The 23,580-nt window shown below is 27.1% G+C and overlaps 1 protein-coding gene across 1 annotated transcript in view; it reads left to right on the top strand.

Annotated features, from left to right (window-relative positions):
- Positions 1 to 1,307: 1,307 nt before the first annotated feature.
- LOC113551883 overlaps positions 1,308 to 23,580 on the top strand; it is a 79,839-nt gene continuing 57,566 nt past the window's right edge. The window contains exons 1-2 of the mRNA XM_026954435.1: positions 1,308 to 1,435; positions 5,193 to 5,492. Of these exons, the coding sequence (XP_026810236.1) occupies positions 5,481 to 5,492 (12 nt within the window). The 5' untranslated portion in view covers positions 1,308 to 1,435; positions 5,193 to 5,480. The remainder of the gene's footprint in view (positions 1,436 to 5,192; positions 5,493 to 23,580) is intronic.

The following is a 23,580-nucleotide window of genomic DNA, read 5'->3' as shown; positions in this document are numbered from 1 at the left end:
ATAAATAATAATAAAAATATTATTGCAAACTCAAAAATCACGATAGTGAACGATCCTCGACTGCATTGTCTGCGCCTCTACTTAAATATTAACAAAAAGGTAGGAGGGTAGCATTAACTAATTGTAAAGTAAAAGCTGAGTTAAAATGTTCATCTTCTTTAAACATAACTTAATTAGTTAATTCTGTAATATCAATACTTAATAACTTAAACTAGCTTAAGTATTCTTCGTTGTGATAACTTGGCTTTTTCCGTTATTTTGAAAAAAATAATACGTTAATAATTAAAAATCATGTTTATTTATATTTATGTCTGGCAACTATACCTAATTAAAACAAATTAATAAATAATTGTTTTGTTTAATCATGCTGTGATCGCTATTCACAACGATTTTAAATGAAAATGAACAAATAACTGTTCTTTAATTTAATAATACAGTTGACACAAACATACTGTAATTGTCCAAATCACTACGGCTAGTTTGCAACAAGAAGAGTAAGATGCATTGTTCACAACGTCTTTAGTTGTAATTTAAAACATTTGAAAGTTGTACGATCACTGCTATATGTGTGTAATAATAAAAAATGATTATACTACCACTTCTCCAACAACCGAGTTGTGTTATTTTTCTCGAAATTAACTTTGAACTTTTAAATTCAAATAATACCTATATTGTTTGTTAACTAAATTGACTTATGACATAACGTTCTTATCGTAGTTGACTTAACTAGAGTTATTTTTTTTCGTCAACTTGCTTGTCCACCTTTGTGTACACAATGTGCACAATTTAATACCTACGCTCATAACTTTTTCAATCCATTAGGTTATATTATTATAACATTGTAGTTAACTCTACGGTATTAATAGTCACAATAATAACGATATTATTATACGTAATTATCATACTATAATTGTCATTTATAAAAGGTAAAAACTCGTAGGAAAAAAAAAACTGCAAAAGAACAAAAACGAAAAAAAAGAGGAAAATCTTCGTCAGCAGTCTTCGGGTAGACGTGAAAGATAATGGGTGGGGTGTGGGTCGGGTGGGTGGTTGAAGGGGTAGTTGGCGGTAGGGGTTACAACAATCTAGACGACCGAGGGGCGGCGCGCGGCGGACGCGGTGGGCGCTCTTGGAGAGCGGTCGACCCGAGAGAGAACTTTTGGCTCGTCACCTGTGACCGCACTGCGGCACCACCGCGCCCCCAAGCTTGCGCGCGCCGCCCCACCGCCGCCGGCCGTGACGAGCGCTCGACACGCGGCGGCCACGGCCCGCGGCCCCGCAGTACACGCTATCCCGTCGGCCGGCCAACAAATCGGCTGCTGTACGGGTGCTGCTCGGGCTGCCGCCGCCGCTGCTGCTGCTACTGGGCCGCCGCTACTGCCGCTGGTGCTCCGTCGTACACATGTCACCGCCGCCGTGACCGACTCACGCGCACGTAAGCACATTACTCCGAGTTGGTATTATTATTATCATTATTATTAATATAATAATATATTAAATTATTTTGTATTATAATTTATTATTAAATTTGTTATGGTTATCCGTCCGCGTATGAGCCTTATCTATGTATATTATTATTATTATCTATTATGTTTGAATATATAAAAATATACATTGTACCACCGACCGCGTGACCTTCACGACTGGCGCTTGACCATCCGCGATGCACTCGTTCGCGCGTCCTGTGATGATATCTGACTGTGATATATGTATCATATTTATTTTTCGAAAATACCTGCTCCGGGTGCCTTGCAAGTAGTAAACACATGACAAACGATTCGATAATATCTATATAATGTAATGGTAACGTACGAATGCCATAATAGTCGTACACAACGTGCTATTGTGTATACGGTTTTGTATTAATAATGATTCGGTAGGCGTGTATGCCAAAATTAGGTTCGAGCAATGACAAATATTATTAGATTAACATAATATTGTTTAGAATCAAGTTTATTATTATAAGTACGACCAAAAGGACGGGTTCTTGTCGGGCGTAGGCAATCCGCATCATCCTATAACAAGAAATTAACATAATATTATATAATAATTTATAGGTACCTACTGAGGATGGTTAAGTCGGTACGTGGGGTGCGTTACGGTGTTGGGTCATAGAATATAATAGGATTTGAAACAAAAAAAACAAACTATTTTGTTATAATATACTTTACATTGTATTTACAAATATCATCTACAGATTGTAGGTAGTCGAACGGTGGACGTAGATGGAACAAGGTAGGATATTCTTTAAGGTAGACTAATTTGGCTAAAGTCCGAACAAAAAAATATATGTAAGCGATTTAATGATAGATTATATATTTCACACAAAAAATATCCTAGCAAGCATTAAAATTTTGAAAAAAAATGATAGAAGTGGCTAAAACTATGTTAGGTGGGGTAATGGAGAGACATATTTAGAGTTTAGACGCTCTAATTAAAGTTTTGATGACCTCCTAATCTCACTTAAAAAAAAATTTTCTACTGGCTACTATTTGGATGAAAACAATTTCCAAGAATTTGCAAATACTTAACTTAGATACAGGCATGCCAAAGCCAAATCTTCAGATATTTTCGTCATAAAACAACTATCTGATTAGATACCTACTTTAAATATCTTAAATAAATTTAAAATAAATAATTATAATATATTATGTAAATATATATATATATATTAAGTATACCTTATCTAACTAGTAATGAATTCGATTTTTACATGAAACATCATTTATGGTGATAAATGCTTGTGTTTCTTGATTGACGAATGACGATGAACAACGATTCTTATAGGTTGTAGGTATATATAATAATACTGCCACCTCTACATTTTTAAGAAAATGTCCATCTATAGAGCATTTAGAATATTATACTCTCGGTGTCCCTAAATACTTTCCCAAACTATAAGATATTTGCTAGTTGCTACAATTCCAATACATTTATTTTATATATCAGCTATATTAGGCAAGTTTTAACACTTTTTGTAGGGTTAATAGTATTTAAATTTGGTATCGGTATCACAGTATCAGAATCAGTACCAGTATGTAACGGATGACGGGTCGAATTGCACATTATTTATGTCAAGCTGCACTCGAGACAGAAAAAGGTAATGTTCGTATTGCACTCGGGTTCAATAACGGTTATGTTCGATTTTCACTCAGTTTAAAAAAGGTAATGTTTGAATTGCACTCATTCCGATCATTATATATAACATATTTAATTACTAATGAATATTGACGGTCGGGATAATAATAGTTCGTATTTTTAATAGCTAAACTGCTAATGTCTACTTATATTGTATATTTTATAATTATAACATATATCTGTAATTTAAAAATGAAATCATACAAATATGTTTACTTCCAAAACTAATAAAAAATTATAAAAAAAAGAGTTGAAAAAAAATATAATAATAATAATAATAATAATAATAATAATAAAGAGCTATACAATTGAAATATTACATAATATAATGTACTCAATTAAAGTGTATAAATAATAACATGGAAATGTTATGTACTCGTATTAATTATTTAGGTTATGTAATAGCGTTATTGAAGTAATATTAAATCGTTCAAACTATACACAGGACTGGATTTTGGAAGCATCTAACCTAGACTTTTAGTAATGGCTATTATTTTTAAATTTCGTGTAATAATAATATAATAAAATTTACTGCAAAAAAATATTTTAATTAAAAGTATGGCTGAAAAAAAATTTCATTTCATTAAAATAATTAACACAAGAAATAAATAATATAATGTAATAAAAATAGTTAATTATATAATTTTATATTTAAATTATATTAATACACTTATTTTTCAACTACTTGAGAAAAATCTAATGATCTAAGTATGTCGCTTTCAACGCTTTAAATACTTATAAAAGCAAGGACTGAGGTCAACTTGTGTCATCGAAGTTCGAATTCTGTTATTTACTTATTTTATTTTTGAAAATGATCGTTATAAAAGTTTCTAACTAACGAATATAAATTCTTATTTGTTTTTTCACTTTTATGCATTTATTTCACTAGGTATTTATTAATTTGCTAAAATATCATTGATTGAATATTTTTTTTTGAAGTTGTAATATTAATTCGTATTGCGAATTCCAATTTGTATTAGAGTTTTGTTATACTTGAATAATTGGATGTAAAAAAAAAATCACTTTATTTTGTCGTGGCCCGGAGCCACCTGGTTTCCCCTCCCAAAAATAAATCCAGCCCTGCCTACACATGCGATTGTCAACTACAATTAATATTTATAAGTTCTACGAAATAAGCGGATTGAGCGTAAGACGAACATTACCTGATTATAGAACGAGGCAATTCGAATATTACCTTTTTAAGCGTTTTGTAGCTTTTAGTGCAATTCGAACGTTTTAGCTTAATAGGGATGTATAGTTACACACTCTCTAAACGCATAAAATATAATATATTTACATTGCTACACGACCAATCGTTTCTGAATGGACCGCCTTAAAATAATTGATTTATTTAATGTTGTGAAAGTATTATAGGTATAATAGGTTTTTAATTATTGTTACTTTATATGCTACATAATAGTACATACAGTGTATCAATAATTACGTACCAGAAAACAGTGAAACTGATACACTTCGGAATACTGTAATACCGATAACTACATTGTACTATCAATATAAAATAAAATAATAATATCATAATATAATAACGATGATAATGATGATATATACCGAAATACAATATCATCATGCCGGTTCGCTGGTATTGATAATAACATAATATTATATGTATTAAATGTGTATAATAAATATTATAGTAAAATACGATATCTACAATGTCAAAATTTGATGAAAACCGAAAACTTTTTAAAAAGCGCGCGCATAATATTATGGTGGTCTTCAAATACGTAATAATTAACATTTTTTTTTTTTTTTTTTCAATTCGAGTCATACGTTTTTTTTAACACTATTAATTTTATTTTTATTTCAATTTATTGTATTTCGGTATTTTACGGCGGCGTAATCGTTCAAGTGGTGAACGCGCGTGAGCAATCACCGACGCCCGTTGGGACATGCCGATGTTAAACGGAAATGTATCGAAACAACCGTCAGTGCCGTGAATTCTTATAATATACAATATTACAATATTATTATTATGATGTTTTTGTATCGTCATGCCCCGATGTAACGAACAATTTCTTGACGCTCGTTTGCAGACGGTGCACTCGCGACGCCCTATACACGCGCGCACAAGCGGCGGTGGTTCCGCGGAGAGACAGCGACGGTGGTGAAAACAGCTACACCATCGTGACGACGACCGCCACCACCACCACCCCACATTACTACTTCCACGCCACAACCGCCGCTACCACCGTGACCACCGTCAACACGGCGACCGTCATCGGTGTGATGGGTACCGCCGTCGACCGCGACCTCGGACAAACGTCACGCCGCAGAGTGGCCGGGCCCTGATATAACCGCGTGGCTCGAGATACTATGGAGTGATGGCGAGGGAAGTGAGTAATCCGCGACACTGAAAATATCATAACACACATTATATTGTATTATTATTATTATTATTATTATTATCGTTATAATCGCCCGTCCGTCGTATTATTATACAATGTCGCGCGCCATTCGGCGGTTGCAGTCGTCGCCGACGGAGGACGCGTCGTCGCCTCCGCTATATATTATCGCATCGTAGTTATATCATTATATATATAATATACGTACCTAGTCGCCATATGTGTGTGGGGGGGGTGTCGTGCCCGGCAGTTGTGTTGTCGCTATCGGGTGGGTACAAATGGTATTTCGCCGGCGCCTGTCGCGCGCGTTCCCGCGACACACAATGCTTATTGTAATAACCGTCATAATATTATTGTCATATCATCACATACCCGCGTATTATAATATTTATGTCGCCGGCTTTTGTGACAGTCGGCAGCGTTATGGTATTATATTGTACCGCGGTAACCGCACTCGGGCGGTTAAGACCTGCGGCGCACCCGAACGACGCGTAACCGTTGTCGTCGCAGAGGTGCCGTCGCGCGTCTGTTTCACGTAAGTATTCCGACATCGGGGACGGATCCAGGGGGGGGGCATAGGGGCCCAGCCCCCCCAGACATTGTTATTTCTCAATTTTTTTCATAATTCTACAGTCCTTAATTTTTAAATTATTAATAAAGTACCTATAAAATATTGTTGCCCTCCCTCCCCCCCCACATCTTTGCTCTGGAACCGTGCCTGTTCGACATTATGTTTTAATCCATAATAATTACGAATAATAAAATACAGCAGTGTACGTAATTTTAAAATGATCGTTATCGTCTAGTGTAGTGTCGCAGTACTCGCCACCACGGCGGCGGATCACTCGGAGAACTTTTGATAGATCCGGACGCTTTGGTCTTAGAACCACTGCGGGCTATGACTCAAGCGACAAAGATTAGGCGATTTCTAATGTCGACTAAACTAATGCCATTTTGTACGCACGTGTGACGGTCGCAACGGTTCGACAACTATATCATTATAAAATCCACTACACTAATTTTATGGTGACTTACATCTTGTATATTGTTTTTATACATTTAAAGTCAGTTAACGTTGTCTGATTTGAATTATTCAACAGAAAAATGACTATACCTACGTACCGCCGCACGGGACACTTTACATTTTTAGTTTTTAATTTCATTCCAATTATGATTTGATAAAATCCACAAATCAAGTTTTCCGTTACAGTTTAAAAGTAATAATAGATAAGATAAAATTTTTTCAAAGTTTTCCGTACGATCTATAAAAACATTCTTCCGCTGATTTCAAATCTTTTTAAGACTTCAAATCGGACAATATCAACTGAATTTCATTATTTCAAAACTTTTGGTCTTCAACTTTTGAAAGTATGAGACTAAATAAAAAAAAAAAAAAAAAATAAAAAAAAAAATCATTTAAAACAATACTGAATTCTAACAGTGAACAGCAACCTAACTAGAATATAATCACACGATAACAATTTGAATATATTCGATTTCGTGGTAAGCTCGGCACAGCGTTAGTATAAATACGATTACATTTTTACGACTGTGTTCTGATATGCCAAACAGAAAATAATATTTTATACGATATGACGAGTTGTGAATTCCACTTAAATTTGTGTCCCGCGTACTTAGATGGTTCCAAATTATTATGCAAGTTATGTGATGGTTGATGATTTTTATTCACATTTATTATACACAGTACCGGATCTAAAAATTATGTAACCCAGAGCACAACATAATATTAGCGCCCCTAAAAGTCAACAATAAAAAAATGCATGTGTCCTAAAGTGTGTTAAAATACGGATTATTATAAGCGATTTAATTGATCGCCAATGATTTTCTTCTAATTTTATTTCATATCGTAACTCTATATCAATTTCTTTACCTTCACAAATTGAAATTTCAAGCATTTTTCATGAACAAAAATACTTTTTATGAATATTATAATTTTCATGTTTTGGTATTATTTCTGACACTTTTTCCAATTAATAAACCCATCTAATGCTAATTTTGACATACTTTTGTCATTTGAATTTAAAAACAATTTGCATGGTACACAAAATAATGTATTTTTTTATTCGAAGTAACTAAGCCAAGTTCGACGAAATTTTCATTAACAAGATTTTTGAAAAACCAAGAAACATTAAGAGATCGCCCTTCTCTTTCAGATCTAGTAAGATCCAATTTTTCAATATAGTTCATTTTTATTCTTACAATATGAGTTATTTGAGAATCTATTATTTTTTTAGGCCATGTATCACAATCTTTGAAATCCAAAGTTTCATTTTCACTTAATTTCTATGATATAAATTTGGACACACTTAGATTTTTATCTTTGTTATGATCAGAATTAAATTCCTCGACAATTACCCCAGAATTACATTTCAGTATTCTCATCCTCTTCAACATCTGTCCCATTCTCTTAATTTTCTATAGAATATTAGATATCTATTATTCTGTATGATTTCAATATAATATAGTAATATATTATTAAATTTAATTCACAACATTTTTCGAAAACTATTATTTTAGAAGTTATACCTGTTTCAAATTCGTGGTTAGGTATTAAATTCTAAAATAGTACGTATTATAATATCGATAGTAATAAATAATAATATTAAATCACGTCATTTATTATTAGAATACTGTACAGATAAAATAATTATAAATTATTTCTAACCTGTGCTACATTGTGTATTAGTATTACCCAGCCAACTATAAAAATACGCCGAAGTTCGCTCATTTTATTTTTTTTTTCCTAGAGCTTTTTTCCGGAACTTACAACCAGATAATTTTTTGATGAATGTCTTTTCTTAAACATTACCAGTGTGATTATATATTGAATTAAAACTATTTAATTTGATATACTTGTGTAATTCAAAATAAAAGATTCAATTTGTTAAAAAAAAAAATAAAATGTAATAAAAATGATGAATTTAAAATTTGAAATTTGCGCCCATCTATGGTTAGCGCCAGGGGCATGGGCCCCGGATCGTCCCCCCCTAGATCCGGTACTGGTTATACATTTATACTCTGGACACAAGTATTGAAAGTAGTGGAACGGTTGTGACGTAATCGTATCAAATCGTCAAATTTTCGTTTAAATACGATTTAATACGCGTAGATACCAAATACGGTATTACAGTCCCATACAAAAATATATTTTCTATACGATAATTTTCAAAACATATATATTTTCAATTATTCTTTCTCTCCGTTTTTCATTGTACTATAGTCAATAATATAGCCCCTATATTATTTATTATCACTTCCAAGTTCATGTAAATGTGATAAATTAATGAAAATAATTAGTTCAAATTAAGTTATAAGTTAATGCAAGATCGTTAAGTCAGAAGTTAAAATAGTTAACAAATAATAAATTTAACTTACTAAGTTCAATATAGAAAAAAAATACTAAGTTGAAAAATGTATTTATTTTTGCAATTAGTGTGTGGAACTCATAACGATGTTGTACCTATAACTATCTATATCATTATTTTATTAAGAAACAACAGAAATTATACGTAGAATAACATTTTTTTTTTTTTTTAAACGTGTATACCGATATTTAATGTACCTTAAAAGACTATTAAAACCAACAATTAAATTTTTTTTTTATATTAACTTGATGGGTTATTTTTAAGTTAACCAAAAAAGCTAAGTTATTTCAACAGTTAATTAAACTAGTTGAGGCAAAAAAATAAAAAAAATAAATAACTTTACTTAAACTTGTAAACTTGAAATTAATGCTCATCTTTGCATATTATATGTATACCTTATAATACATTATAACCTGTAAAGAAGTGTCAGTTATTCATTATTACTTATTATTTACATGTTTGTTCAAAGAAAATATAATTTTAAATCAGTCCTGTAAATTACAGTTACGCGTAATCCCGAGAGTTCCACTTTATAATACTGCAATTTCAAACATAATTTTTAATTCATAATAGCAGCTGATAACTCGAAATAAGAAGAAATAATAAATAAATGCAGGTTTGTAAATAATTTTTACAACCAATTTTATTAATATTGTATATACACAATATAAACAAAATCAAAGTATAATATCATGCGATTAAATTTTAATTCTCAACCGCCTAAAAGCCGTTTCCCAAAATTATATTAAAAAGTATCTTGCGTATCAAGATATCGGGTTTTATTTCTCACCAAGATAAATAAATGTAATAAAATGTTATAGTATACTTCATTGCGCCCTCTATAATAATATCTTTTACATCGTCCATGCGTGTTGTGTATGTACATCATGAGCACTATATATAATATTAAACTGCCCAGACGATAAAAAAATAAATCAGAATTCTGGTACAATAATATTTTAACACTCCACTTTATATATTTATTTTTGAAACTAATTAGAAATAGAATAGCGACGCTGCAATCGCCCCAGATTATATAATTCCCCAAAAGCAGTGATGATGTTCGAACGATTTATTTTTCCATTTTAACGGTGGTGAGTATATTTTTTGATTGTGTAGCAGTACGATAAAAAAAAAAAAAAAATCATGTTCAAAATATTTATTATTCATTTGCCGAGGAAATATTTAGGGAAGGCACGGTACATTTCTGAAACGTAAGCTATGCGCTGTATCTAATATATATATATATTTATGACTGTTCTTTTTAAGTATGTAAATATAGATTCAATAAATAACTGATGACTGGTGTGATTAAAGGGCACGCGGTAAATTGATTCTAAAGGATGATATTTGCATTTCAATTAACTGTGCATTTAAACCTCCTAATTATATTTCATAAACGTAGGTAAATTACGGTTAACTTAAATTTATTAGTTTTGTATAATGATTATCAGTGCAAAATAAATTATTAGTTATAACAAATAAATAACACAGGTAAGTATCTTAACAGTTCAATTATGTTGTGTGTATTGCATAATTTGAAATCACTGCGGTAAAAACATTAAAAAATTATGTCTATTATAATCCTACCGATTATTGCAAATCCGATAATTATAGACATGATTTACAACTATTGAACATGGTTCGACATTGTAATAATTTTTGTACAAATAATAAGTATTGTTAATCGTAATATTGGTATTGTAATGAATTTAACACAATTATAAATTTAAAAGCTATCTAATTAATTATTGATAAATAATCGAGTTTACGAATGATTCATTACTTATTTTGATTGAAAATGAAACATCATAATTTTATTCATTTAAATTTAAATGTATACAAAGTAATTGGGTGAATATATATAGAATTACAGTTACCTTTAACATGATTAATAATTTTTAAATACTTAAATATTTAAATTAATTTTGATTATTCCATTACATGTATATTATTACTTTTACATTTAAATCACATTAAAAACTATTGTACAGTTTAATTTACTTAAATACTATTAAATTCTAAAATTTTACGATAAAATAATTAATAAAATGAGATAATTTGAAAATAGAAGAAGGCAGTCTATAGCGTGCCACGGACATTTTCAATTTATATATATATATATCTATATATATTTTTTAATTCTTGGTAAATATAATTTATATATTTAAGTGTTAAATTGGTTTTAAGTATTTTACATTATGAGTTAATTTTAAATGTATTTATAATTTTTTTTATCAAATAATTGTGAAATATTTCATTGTTTATTGTCTACCTGTAATTTTATTTGAAACTTACATAATATTTTCATATCTACACGGCATCAATCTAGGTAATCTATAAATGTTTACAATACCTGCACATGTTATCCATAGACGTAGGTTACTGATATTGTTGGTGTGGGGCAATTGAAGGATAATTGCATAATATTATTGACAGCCAAGAACATTCCTTCTATTGATATAAATCCTTTATTTCCAGTTTAATAGTAATAATAGATCGACCATTTAAGTATGTAAACTACTTCTTGCTTAGTTAATTTATTTTCATATACATATTATATGGTAATATTATAAGACCCATTTTATATCATAAGTTATAAACGAAAAGACGAGTTTTTAATTTTATATTCTAAAGTAGAATATCATTCGGAATATTTTGAAGTATAAAAATTAATAATTTTGGACGAGTATTTATTAGTATTTTAAGTTTTTGTTGAGCAGAATAGTATAAATAGTTATTAATAATAACTTATTATATACTAGTCACAAATATTTTATAAGATATACTAGGAGTATACTACACAGGTGCTGTGAAGTGGTCTATAACGCTCACAAACTTTAAATTCTTATAACTAGGTCTTTGGGCTAGAAATTCGATGCACTTACCAATTTTTAAATTTTATTTTAAGATTTTTACTTAAAAAAGTGATTTTGTAACGTGCTATTAAGGTTTTTACCTTATCGATTATTACATAACATTAATCGTATCGAAGGAATACATACGACGTACAAATCGAGATTATAGTTAACAACGGAAAAATAAATAAGAATTATTTTTTTTTTAGTTTTTTCAAATTAAGAATTCACGTAGAAGACTTGAAATTATGTAATTTTGAAAAAAATTTTTTTAATTCAATAAAAAATATTTTTTTTGGTTCCAAATGTGTTTAAAATAAAAACAATTAAGTGAATTTTATAGGTGCCATATTTTATTTTATTTATTTTAGATAAAAACATATTTCTTTGTTGCCATTACATAGTGTAATTTACATTCCTTACTTGTAACTCATAAACAACTATTCTCACAAAATCCGATTCTTATGTATCGAAGTACTACAAAAAATATTCTGCTTTGGAATAAAAAAATAAAAATGTATGTTGTCATTAGTAAGTAAAAGCTTAACATTTTTTTTTATTGATCTAAAATAACCTTTGGGTACACAGAGCGTTAGTTATATACACTTTTGATTAAACTAATTATTTTCGATTCTTAACAAAACGGCGATTGTATTGATTTCACAATGATGTATGTTTTTTTTAAATTCTGAAGAATTTATTGACTTTACAATGATGTTTTCTATTTGTCACCACTTTCAGAGGCAATTAAAATGCTTCAATTTTAACATTAATGGTGATTTATGGTAGAAAATCGGATCTTCTAAATATTTTGTATGACGGAAGAAATAAAAATAAAAAACATTTTTGGAAAAAAAAATAAAATATAACGGGCATTTTACGTAATACTAATACTCGATAAAAGTAATTTTGATTTCTTATTGTAATTCAAAAAAATTACCATTGATACTTGAAATTTTTGCCAAATGTTTATAATGTCATTTTCTAACATGATACAATTTTAAAAAATATTTAGACTCTTTTCGAGTTATTTATAAACATTTAAAATGTTCAATGTTTTTAATTTTTTATCCTAAAAACATCAATAAAAATGTTATTGCTAGATTAAATTTTACTATAAACAATAATATTTTCAAATATTTATATTAATTTTAGTATATTACATTACATGTTTATTGTTTATAATATAAGCCTATTCACAGTGTTCTACAGTAAGGTAGTATTGACTCAAAAGTTACTAACTAATTTAATATCAATGATATTATAATAAATTCAATATTTTATGAAACAATTAAATCAACCGACTTTAATATTCAAATAAAATAAATAATTTTAATAGCAATACCAAAAACATATTATCATGAAATTTATTTATAGTTTATAAGCTGACAGACCATCTCCATTCAGAATCGTTTTTCGTATATGGTGATATATCATTGAATTTAAAATGAACATTTCAATTACAGTGCCCAATTACGGTATCTACCGTAAAACTGAATGGTACCCAATCGCACACATTTTTTTTAATTATAATGTATAATTTGATTTTTCTTAGGAATAATAAAGTGTCTTGATTGTTTTACATTCTTCGAGCTCCTTTTTACATTTGTGACACTCCGTCTGTAAGTTATATGATCCGTTACTATCCGTTAATTAGTAACTTTATATTATTCCACAAGTTTCACATATATGTGGATATTCCTTTAATAATAAATTACGAATATAACGATAAAATAATAATACAAAAAACATGTTTAAAAACTTTAACAGTTTTTGAAATTATTATAATTGTTACTAACTATTATGTATTTTTTGATAAAAAATAAATAAGTGATTAAAAATACTATGATCTTATTTTTTAATTATAAAAATAAAAGCAATACTATAATAATAATTAAAAAAAAAATATTTAAATTTTCGATGGTAATAAATAATAATGTAGACATATTAATACCACAAAAAAGTTATTGCACTGATTAAGTTATATAAAAAGCGTAAAATAAACAATTTAAATATTCTCCGTATGATAATATTAACAACTATATATTACTCAAAACATTGTATCTAGAAAAAAACAAACAAAACGTTAATAAGAGACGAGATACTTAGAGACTAGAGTGCAATTGATCTCACCGAGGTAATTATACAAATCTACTTTAAAAAAAATCTATTTTTAGGTAAAAAATATTCTAATATACGAGTGTTTTGAAAATTTTTTAGAATATAGTATCATATATTATGTAAAAAAATAGTTGGCAAGTGAGCACTACTCTACTGCACAGTAGGTGCCGTGTGAGTCACTGTAATGGATGTGTTAAATTCGAGATCCATAATTTATTATATACGTTGTATACGAAAAACGATTCTGAGCAGGGACGGTCTGTCAGATTATATCACTAACTAAATTTCATGATAATATGTTTTTTGATATTGCTATTTGTCTATTATTTTAATTTTAGTGTTATGGATGTTATGGTAGGTTGATTGATTTTTTTCAGAAAACATTGTACTTATTATAATAATATTATATTATTATTATAATATTATCATTAGTATTTAATTATTAAAATAATTATTTACTTATATCATGTATTAAAATATTATTATTTACTTTGGAGTAAATAATATCTTTCTGTAAATACCGTGTACCTATAAAGTATAAATAAATTTATGGTTGGCATTCAATTTTGTGGGTGTGACAAACTTTAAATGTATCATCCGGGCCTTCCAGTCACAATCTCTCTTCGGCAAATAACAACTTCGCCATGGTACATCTCAAACTCCTCACTACACAAAGACCTAAAAATTGAAACAGTCTTTATTACAGCTAAAAAGTGATATTATAAAAAATGTCTTCACTAAATCAATTAATCAAAAAAATTCCCTATTATCTAAATTAACGGTTGAATTCATCCCAAATCATCCCTCACGTCGATTAAAAAGACTTTGGTTTGCTATAATTTTTTGGCTTTAGTTTGCTAGTGTTACATTAAATTTACTTATTTAATATATAAATATTTCAGATTGTAAATATTCTTTTATTTAAATAAATGGGGGAAAATAAAACTTTATGAAAATTAGATTAAAATGAATCCACATATTTTGAAAATTTCATTAAGTATTGTAAAATGTATTATACACGTAAATGTTTTAAGTCTCCACGAATAGTATTTTTGAATTATAACAAAATTACGAAACCTTTAGAATCAAAAAATTACAAATCCTTTAGAATCACAAAATTTACTAAAAGTATTTTGTTGTAAAAATGTTATAAAATCTTCAATTTTTATACTTAACGTTTGAAAATGTATTACAAAATTCATCATAATAGTTCTTGCTGGAACCAAAATAATTAAAATATCTATAAACACGATTATTTTTTTTATAAACATTTGATATTAAAATTTGAACGAAATTATATGTTTAAACAATGAATAATGGGATTCATTATTTTTTTAATTTTTTAATTTAAAAAAATATTTATGAGGACTTAAAACGTTTACGTATATTATGATTTATGGATTTTACTTCACGCATTGAAATTGTTAAAATAATATGTAGATTAAGTGTAAGATATTATTTGTTTAATATTTATATTATAAACATATATTTGAATTGTCTTTAAGGTAGTATATTATTGATTTGAATGTTAATGACAATAATTTAATATTATATAAGTTATATTTATTATTATTATTATTTATTAATATAATAAATACAATGTTTTTGAAAAAAAATTTAATCAACCTGCCGTATTACTAAAAGTAAAATAAATAACTTTAATGGTAATATCGAAAAACATATCATGAAATGTACTTAGCCATATAAGCTGACAGATCGTCTTCGCTCAGAACCGTTTACGTATACAATAATATATCATTGAATTACAATTTAACACATCCATTACAATGATCGTCTCGAAACTTACTATGTAGCAGAGTGATATCTACTTGCTCACCTTTTTCTATACTAGCTTAACTTAAAAAGTTAAAAATAAAAAAATTGTCAAGATTAGCTTTATAAAAAGGTAAATATTGAATGAAAGAGGACAATATAAATATATAATACTATAAAGGTATTATAGTCATGAAACTACAATTGGGATCGGTTTGCTTGGTGCGAGATTTTCATTTTTTTTTTTAATATCACCGGAAACATTATACTAGCTGTACGTCTAATAACTTATTGTGGTAAAAATTGTCATATTAAATAATTACAATAACGATTTCTAATGTGGTGTGTTGGATTTTAACGCATCTGTTTAAAATTTTGTTGACATAAAAAGTATAAGATCGTTGTAGGTCAGGTTTGTGTTAAAAATATTTTCAGAAGGTATGTAAAGAATTTGTGGGGATATATTATGCAATATTAATTTTGAACCAAATAAATTAATTTTACAAAAAATCACTCAACTATGATACCAATGACCAATTTTGTTTCTTTATACGTCTAAGTTTTTTTTCAATGTTTCAAAAGTAAAAAATATATTACAAATCACATTAAAAAACAGAAGGTTTATGTAGGTGCTAAGTGTTTGAAAATAAAGAATTTAATTTGTTTTGTCACCATCTGAAAGCACTATAACGTTTCTCCTTTTAACAGAGATAATTTATATTGTTTCTTTTAATAATATTCAACGAAACGAAAAAATTAAATAAACATTTTAGGTCGGTGAAGACAGGGAAAAAAATACCGTTTTTCAATAATAAAAACACAGACATTTTCAAAATATTTAGAAAATTCTTACATTATCAGAAAAAATATATAAACCTTTTACAACTTACAGTACCCCAGGATGTCTTAAAGAAAAAAAACCCACTTTTCACCGGGAATAAATTATGGTCTATAGTGGCACGTAGAGACTGATTTAACGCATACAACAAATATAGTCAGAACGTTTGGAGTAATAATAATAATAATAATACATTCTCGAACTCATGACATTTCTAACATATTTTTTTTCGAACAAAGATCTTTTGCCAACGTCGAGGGAGTAGCATTTAGAATAAAATATTATGTTTCTGCAAACACGTCTTCTGTAATACCTATATATATTTTAAGATTAATACGAGTATTCTAGGTATTGGTTTAATTTAAAAATATAAACTTAAGTGTTTTATTCTCTGAAATAGTTAGATAATATATAAAAAAAATATATTAGGTAAGAATATCTTTGTCATAATATATAAAACATAATATGTATATTGCGTATATATAAAATATGAATTTTCACCCTCAAATTTTGCATGTAATAATGAATTTATTTAAATTATAACTTTTGTAACATTATATTTTTAAATTATTTTCGTACAACTTAAAGATTGTTTTGTGTTCACATTGACTTTAAGAGATAATTCCTTTTTTTAGCTGCAATTTTTTTAGTGCATTTATGTATCTAATTCAAAATTCAAACGAGTAGTTTTTAGTTGTTAAAATATTTATATCAAAGACAATAGTCCTTTTATATTCATAAAAATATAAAATAGATGTAATATCAGATCTAGTATTTATTATCTGGAATTTATTTGTCTCTCTACATTATATATATATATCTCCATGGGTAACACATTCAGTATTGCAAAGATTTCTAAAATTTAAAAAAATTGCTTCATAAAGTTATACATATTCAAAAATTTATAAAATATGTCGAAGATGAAAAAAGGAGTGAGCCAGTGAGCATGCTTCAAGAATTACTCTGACAACCACAATACATATTATTGAAATGTATGCAAAAACCTTAGGGAGAGAAATGTTTATTACACACGTTGTAGATTTGTTCATATCGCGCATATATGGATTTTTATCATACAAATATATATTATATATTATACATATTTGCATGACGATAATATCAACCGTATGATTTCAATGAAAAAAAAAATACGTACAAAACAGAACCTCGTCGAGCTTTATATTGACTTTTCTTGAGCTGTAATTCAGGAAAATCGAACGTGTCAAACCAGCTGTGGATGATAATCAAAACACAAGGGGTAATATTAAACAGATAGAGTGACGTGTACTAATAACTATTAACTATTGTGTTGAATGAAATGAATGACATGGACTCACAAGAATACAGCTCTTGACGTACACAAGTACGCACTTTTATCATGACCATTTGCACTTTTACGAGTTTCTCTTAGATAATCAAGTGTCATTTACGCAAATTCAACGGTTTTCATCCATTCACTAGTGAACTCGACCGGCATTTCTGTAAATTCACGTATGCGTCATAATTATCATGATTTATGAAAAATATGAAACGGTTGATTGGTTTTTATATTTCACATTCGTTACGCTGTTGTCGGTAGGTAACGATAAATTACTATATATATAGTAATTTATATTTATATATATTTATCAAAGTATAATTTAACTGTATTAGAACGCACGTTTCAACACTTTCGACATTGATTAAAATTGTACTTTATTAATCATTTTCTACAATATATTTTAGATTTCTTAGAAGAATGATGATTGCATGATTTTATAATTATATCTGTTATTTTTAATTTCTTAGCTTTTATTTTTGTGTCTGATGACACCTTTTTAGTACTTAAAATACTTCAATATTTTTTTTTTTTTTTTGAATTTAATTTTTACTTTGGAAGTCAGCAACAAAAATTCCCAGTAGAAAATATTCCATCAGAAAAAAAAATATGAAATAACGGTCATTTTTATGCAAAATCAATTTTTGATAAAATCGATTTTCATATTCTAATCAATCTTTCATATTCATTTTCTAAGCAAAAAAACCGTTTATAATTAAAATATTATTGACTAAATTTTTAAATTTGCCTTCTATGTACAAGGTGTGATTAAATAATTTTCTTTTATACCTTAAACATTTTGATATTAACTATTTAATTTTATAAACATTGTTAAACAAATTTTTGCTCGGTCAAAAAATGCAATGTAAGTTTATTCATAAGTTTTACTAAAACTATTTTAATACCTTAAAAATATATACTTATTTAAGTTAAATTTTTGACAAAATCACGAACAATTTTGCAAATCATTTTGTAGTTAAAAATGTTTAAAATGTGAAATTCTTATAGCTACATAATGCAAATTTAATACAAGGTTCCTCATATTATATTATTAATTCTGAAGGTAAACAATTTAAATAATATATAAACACAATATTTTATAGATATTTGAAATTTAAGTTTGGACAAATTTAGATATTTAAACAAAGAATAACGATTTTATATAATTTGTTGTTATTTAAAAATTGAATGCAGTTTAAACAACTTCTATGTTTATTATATTTTATATACTTGAACAATGAATACTAGTATAATTATTTAAAATTAATAATAAAATTACTTAAATAGCAATATCAATAAATTATATCATGTAATATAATATACTTAGTATTATATACTGTCAGACCTTCTTTGCTCAGAATTGTTATTTTATATGGAATAATTTATCATTTAATTCAAATTTAACACGTCATACATTTTAATAACTTACTGAATGACGAGAGTACGAGACATACTCGATACCTAATGTACCTATAGGAGAGCGGTTACTTACATACTTTTTCCCTCTTAAAAAAAAAAAAAAAAAATATGATGCTTAAACATTATTTAAATCGATTTAATCACTTATACTATCCGGTCCGCGAACTTTTTTTATCTGACTCGCTTAATTTTAATTTTCTAAAAATTGGACCTCTAATAACTTTCAGTTGACCATCTTTGACGTATAGAATAATCATTAAGCTTTAATAACATATTTAATACATACTATGATGTCTAAACAGTTATTGTAAATTATCGTATTCATTGAAATCAAACGCGGATTGAATTGCTAAACAAATTAAAAACAATATTTTAAATATCTATTTTATGAAATAATTAATCACTATATACGTACGTATACGTATATAGGTACTTAAAATAATATGGGTTGAATAATATTCAAATGTGTATAATTGTTTATATTTTATGTAAAACTTCATAAACCGATAAACTTAGTGTATTCACACGTGTACATCGTTAAACAAATTAATTATTAATGGAAGCATATTATTATTATTATTATGTATATACATTTAAACGAGTATTACAATTGAAGCATAATATTGTACAATATCACGAATATCCGTTGATTTAGGTGCTTATTTTAATAAAGAGCAATAATTGTACCTCAAAAGTAATTAATAATTTATTTTATTTCATTAAAAATGTAACTTGAATAAATTCGTCGGGTCGGTAAATGGTAAATATTAATAAATAAATCATTTTGTATACAGACTTATTAAACGGTTCATATAAAAGTATCTATATAGAATATTTTAATATTATAAATATTATTGCACTTACACTCTTAGTTTTAGTCAGTTTTAGACCTATTGTCATATTTGTATCGCAGTCGATGTACGAAATTAAATATGTGTTAGAAATTTTAATGTACAATATTATGAATATACATAGTATATATTTATTTATTTAATATGTATTATATGAACGTACAGCCGTGTTTTAATTTATAAAATTATTAATACCGTATATTATATAAGTACTTATTGTTATTTATATTATAGGCGTCAGTAAAACCGATTACATTTCATGGCATAGATATAAAAAATTGTTCTGTTTTTGAATGTATAAGCAACCGGACATTAACGTAACAAACGCTGTGCGAATGATGAATAATTGATTACAGTGAATAGTAATTACATGATTACAATTTATTATTGAAATAGAATAATTCGAATAAATTATTGAAATAGTGGACTAGTGGAGTGTTTGTTTAATAATAATTAGCATTCGATTAAATATTATATAAAAAAAAAAAACTAAGAGGAAGATAGAGAGATACAGACAGACTCACTTTTACTATATAGTATGTTTGGTGTGTAACTATAATAGTTCGGTAGGTAACTGGGATGAATGTGTTGAATTTAAATTCCTATTACGCAAACGACCATCTAAGTGATGGAGATGGTTAGGTCGGAATCTATATCTAAGGATAAAAAGGTTATTTATTTTGTATTATTTACAGTACTACGAATTTCTTAGGTCGAATACATTTTTGACAAAAACATAGCTAAGTGTAGGTACTTATGATTTAGTTTATAAAATCAACACTGATATCTTATATAGTAGAATGATGTGAATAATAGGCTAGCGGTTAGTTGTAGCTTAAACTAATTAATCTGATTATTTTAAAAATTGAATTGTGTACTGAATCAGTATAGTGTTAGAAATTATGATAATTTAAAATAAAAATCATGTTTTTTTAATGTCTTACAATTAATATATTTTTTTTAATTTAAAAAAAAATAACTAAAACTGTTAGAGAAAACATACGATTATTTTTTATTTAAAAATACGCATATCCAAATTTAGTTAATACATTTTTAGTTATTAGCTAACTTTATAAAAATAAAAATCATGAACCTATATGTATTTTCAATATATTTTGTTCACTGCCATAAAACAATGCATACAGAACCGAACCTTATATTAAAATTAGATGTTTTTTAAGTATAAACAATTGAACATTTTCGTATTTTACGTTTTTTATTTACAATTTGAATTTTAAAGTCTTAAAATATAAAATTGTAAGCTTTTAGCATATTAATAATGGAATACTTTTTGATAATTATTTATCATTCGATTGTACATCATATTTTACCTAAAAATTAACCACGAAAATACAAATATAAGCTTACTCAAAAGTTTTTTAAATAAATTTACTATTATACAATTAATATCAATTAATACCACGTTCATTAAGGCGGGCGACAATCTTTTATGATAGGTATTGTTATCATTCTAACATGCGTGTAAGTGTAACACATGACAAAAAAAATGCATGCTTAATAATTAAATATTAATTTCCAATTAAATACTAATTTTATTACGAATATGCTTATTAAAATTATTATGAAATTAATATTTTCAAGTGTATCTTGTATCTTTTACGTTTTTTAAAAATTGAATGATCTAAAATAAAAATCACTATAGTTGTAGATAGTAACTATAAATATCCGTAAAAATCAAATTTATGTATCGAGTATTTTATTTATCAAAAGAAAAAAAAGAAAATTATTTGGGGTGAATATATATGATACCTGATGTTTTCGTTGAATTGTATTACAGTTGTTTTATATGTAAATATTTAAATAATTTGTAACCTATACGTGTTAACTTGTTCGATAAAAAACGATGTATAGTAAATATTGATATCGTATTTTATCAAATTTTAAAACGTATACACTTAATGTGTTATTATTATAACCTTTTTATCACAGTATAAAACAATAACATGCTTTATGTAAACATTAATACTTTAAATTTTTTTGAAGTACCTATTAAGTAAGAAGGTTAAGTTCAAAAATAAACAAAATATAAACATCACACTTTTTATTGTGTTACTTTATGCATACATAATATATAAAACAAACATGTCATCAGTTAGAAAATAATGTGTTCGGATTCGGAATGTCCATTCCTGGAAATATCATAGCTCATATACCTTGTCGACATTTTTCAATGTCATACATTTACGGATACAATATATAATTTATCATTAATTTATTTTATATGAACTTTTTGTTTTACTTATGTTGACGTAGGACAATAAATTAACATTTATATTGAGTTGTATTGGGATGTTTACAATATAAATAGTAACTTGAAACTTTGGCACACGATAATAATATATTAAGTGATAGTACCATAGGCGGAGACCCTGTGAAATATCGAGGGGGGCTCAAATATTTGATGCCAAACAGACCCGCGGGGGCGTTTCTCCCACACCCTCAACAATCATAAAAATTGTCTCGTTATCATAATAACTTAAATAATTATAAACATAAAAAAAAAATAATTAATAAAATACTATTACCATTTTTAACTTAATTTATTATTATTCTATTATATTTTTTGTTAAAAGTATTTAAAATAGCTTCATTACTTAAAGCTTTAGTTTTATATTTTTTAATATATTATATTGAAAATTCATTAAATTTTTTTTTGATGTATAGATGTTCTTAGTCATGTTTTTATTTTCCTCATAACAGAAAAACTTCTTTCGTACGTAGCAGAACAAGCAAATTGTATCATTTTATTTCCTATGTAGGAAATACTTGAGGTGAAATATTCTTTTTAATATCTTCAATATCACCAATAATAATGTCTTAATTGTTCGGTAATGTTACCGTAAATAATAATTTGGTAAATAGTATGTATGTAATATACTTGGACACTAGGTAGATTTATATAATTGTGGATATAAGAATATAAAATAATGATAAAAATTCTACAAACTGTACAAAATTACGGGATTGTTTGTTTAATATAAGGGGGCTTTAACTTCAAATTATTTATTTTGGGGAGCTAAGCCCCCGTAAGCCTCCCCCCGATCTTCGCCTATGAATAGTACGTACTTGCCTAATATAATACATTTGAAATTACTATGAAAACTACGATGGCAGTCTTACACAATTTAGTTTTTAACTTTTATTCGTATACATCATATTTACTTAAAACAATTAAATCAGATTATTATAACACACGTGATATTATATAGGACTACATAAAGACAAGTTAAAAGGGCCAAAACGTTAATTTTGAAAAATTATTCTATTTTATTTCAAACAATACTTATTACTTAATGTTATAAGTTGTTTAGTATAAATTGATAAAGTTGATATTTCAGGATACATTAGAATAAACAAGTTTTTAATTGTTTTTATTAATAACATCGAAAAGTTGCTTGATTAAAAATTTCATTATTTTATTAACAAAAATAAAAAAAAAAAGTTAAATTAATGCATTTTGGTATAGCGTAAGTATATAATGTACAATAACCTTA

The sequence above is a fragment of the Rhopalosiphum maidis genome, chromosome 3, assembly GCF_003676215.2.
Source record: "Rhopalosiphum maidis isolate BTI-1 chromosome 3, ASM367621v3, whole genome shotgun sequence".
In the NCBI taxonomy this organism is placed as follows: domain Eukaryota; kingdom Metazoa; phylum Arthropoda; class Insecta; order Hemiptera; family Aphididae; genus Rhopalosiphum; species Rhopalosiphum maidis.
Note: the sequence above shows the minus strand (reverse complement) of the source record. Positions and strands in the feature narration are given on the sequence as shown.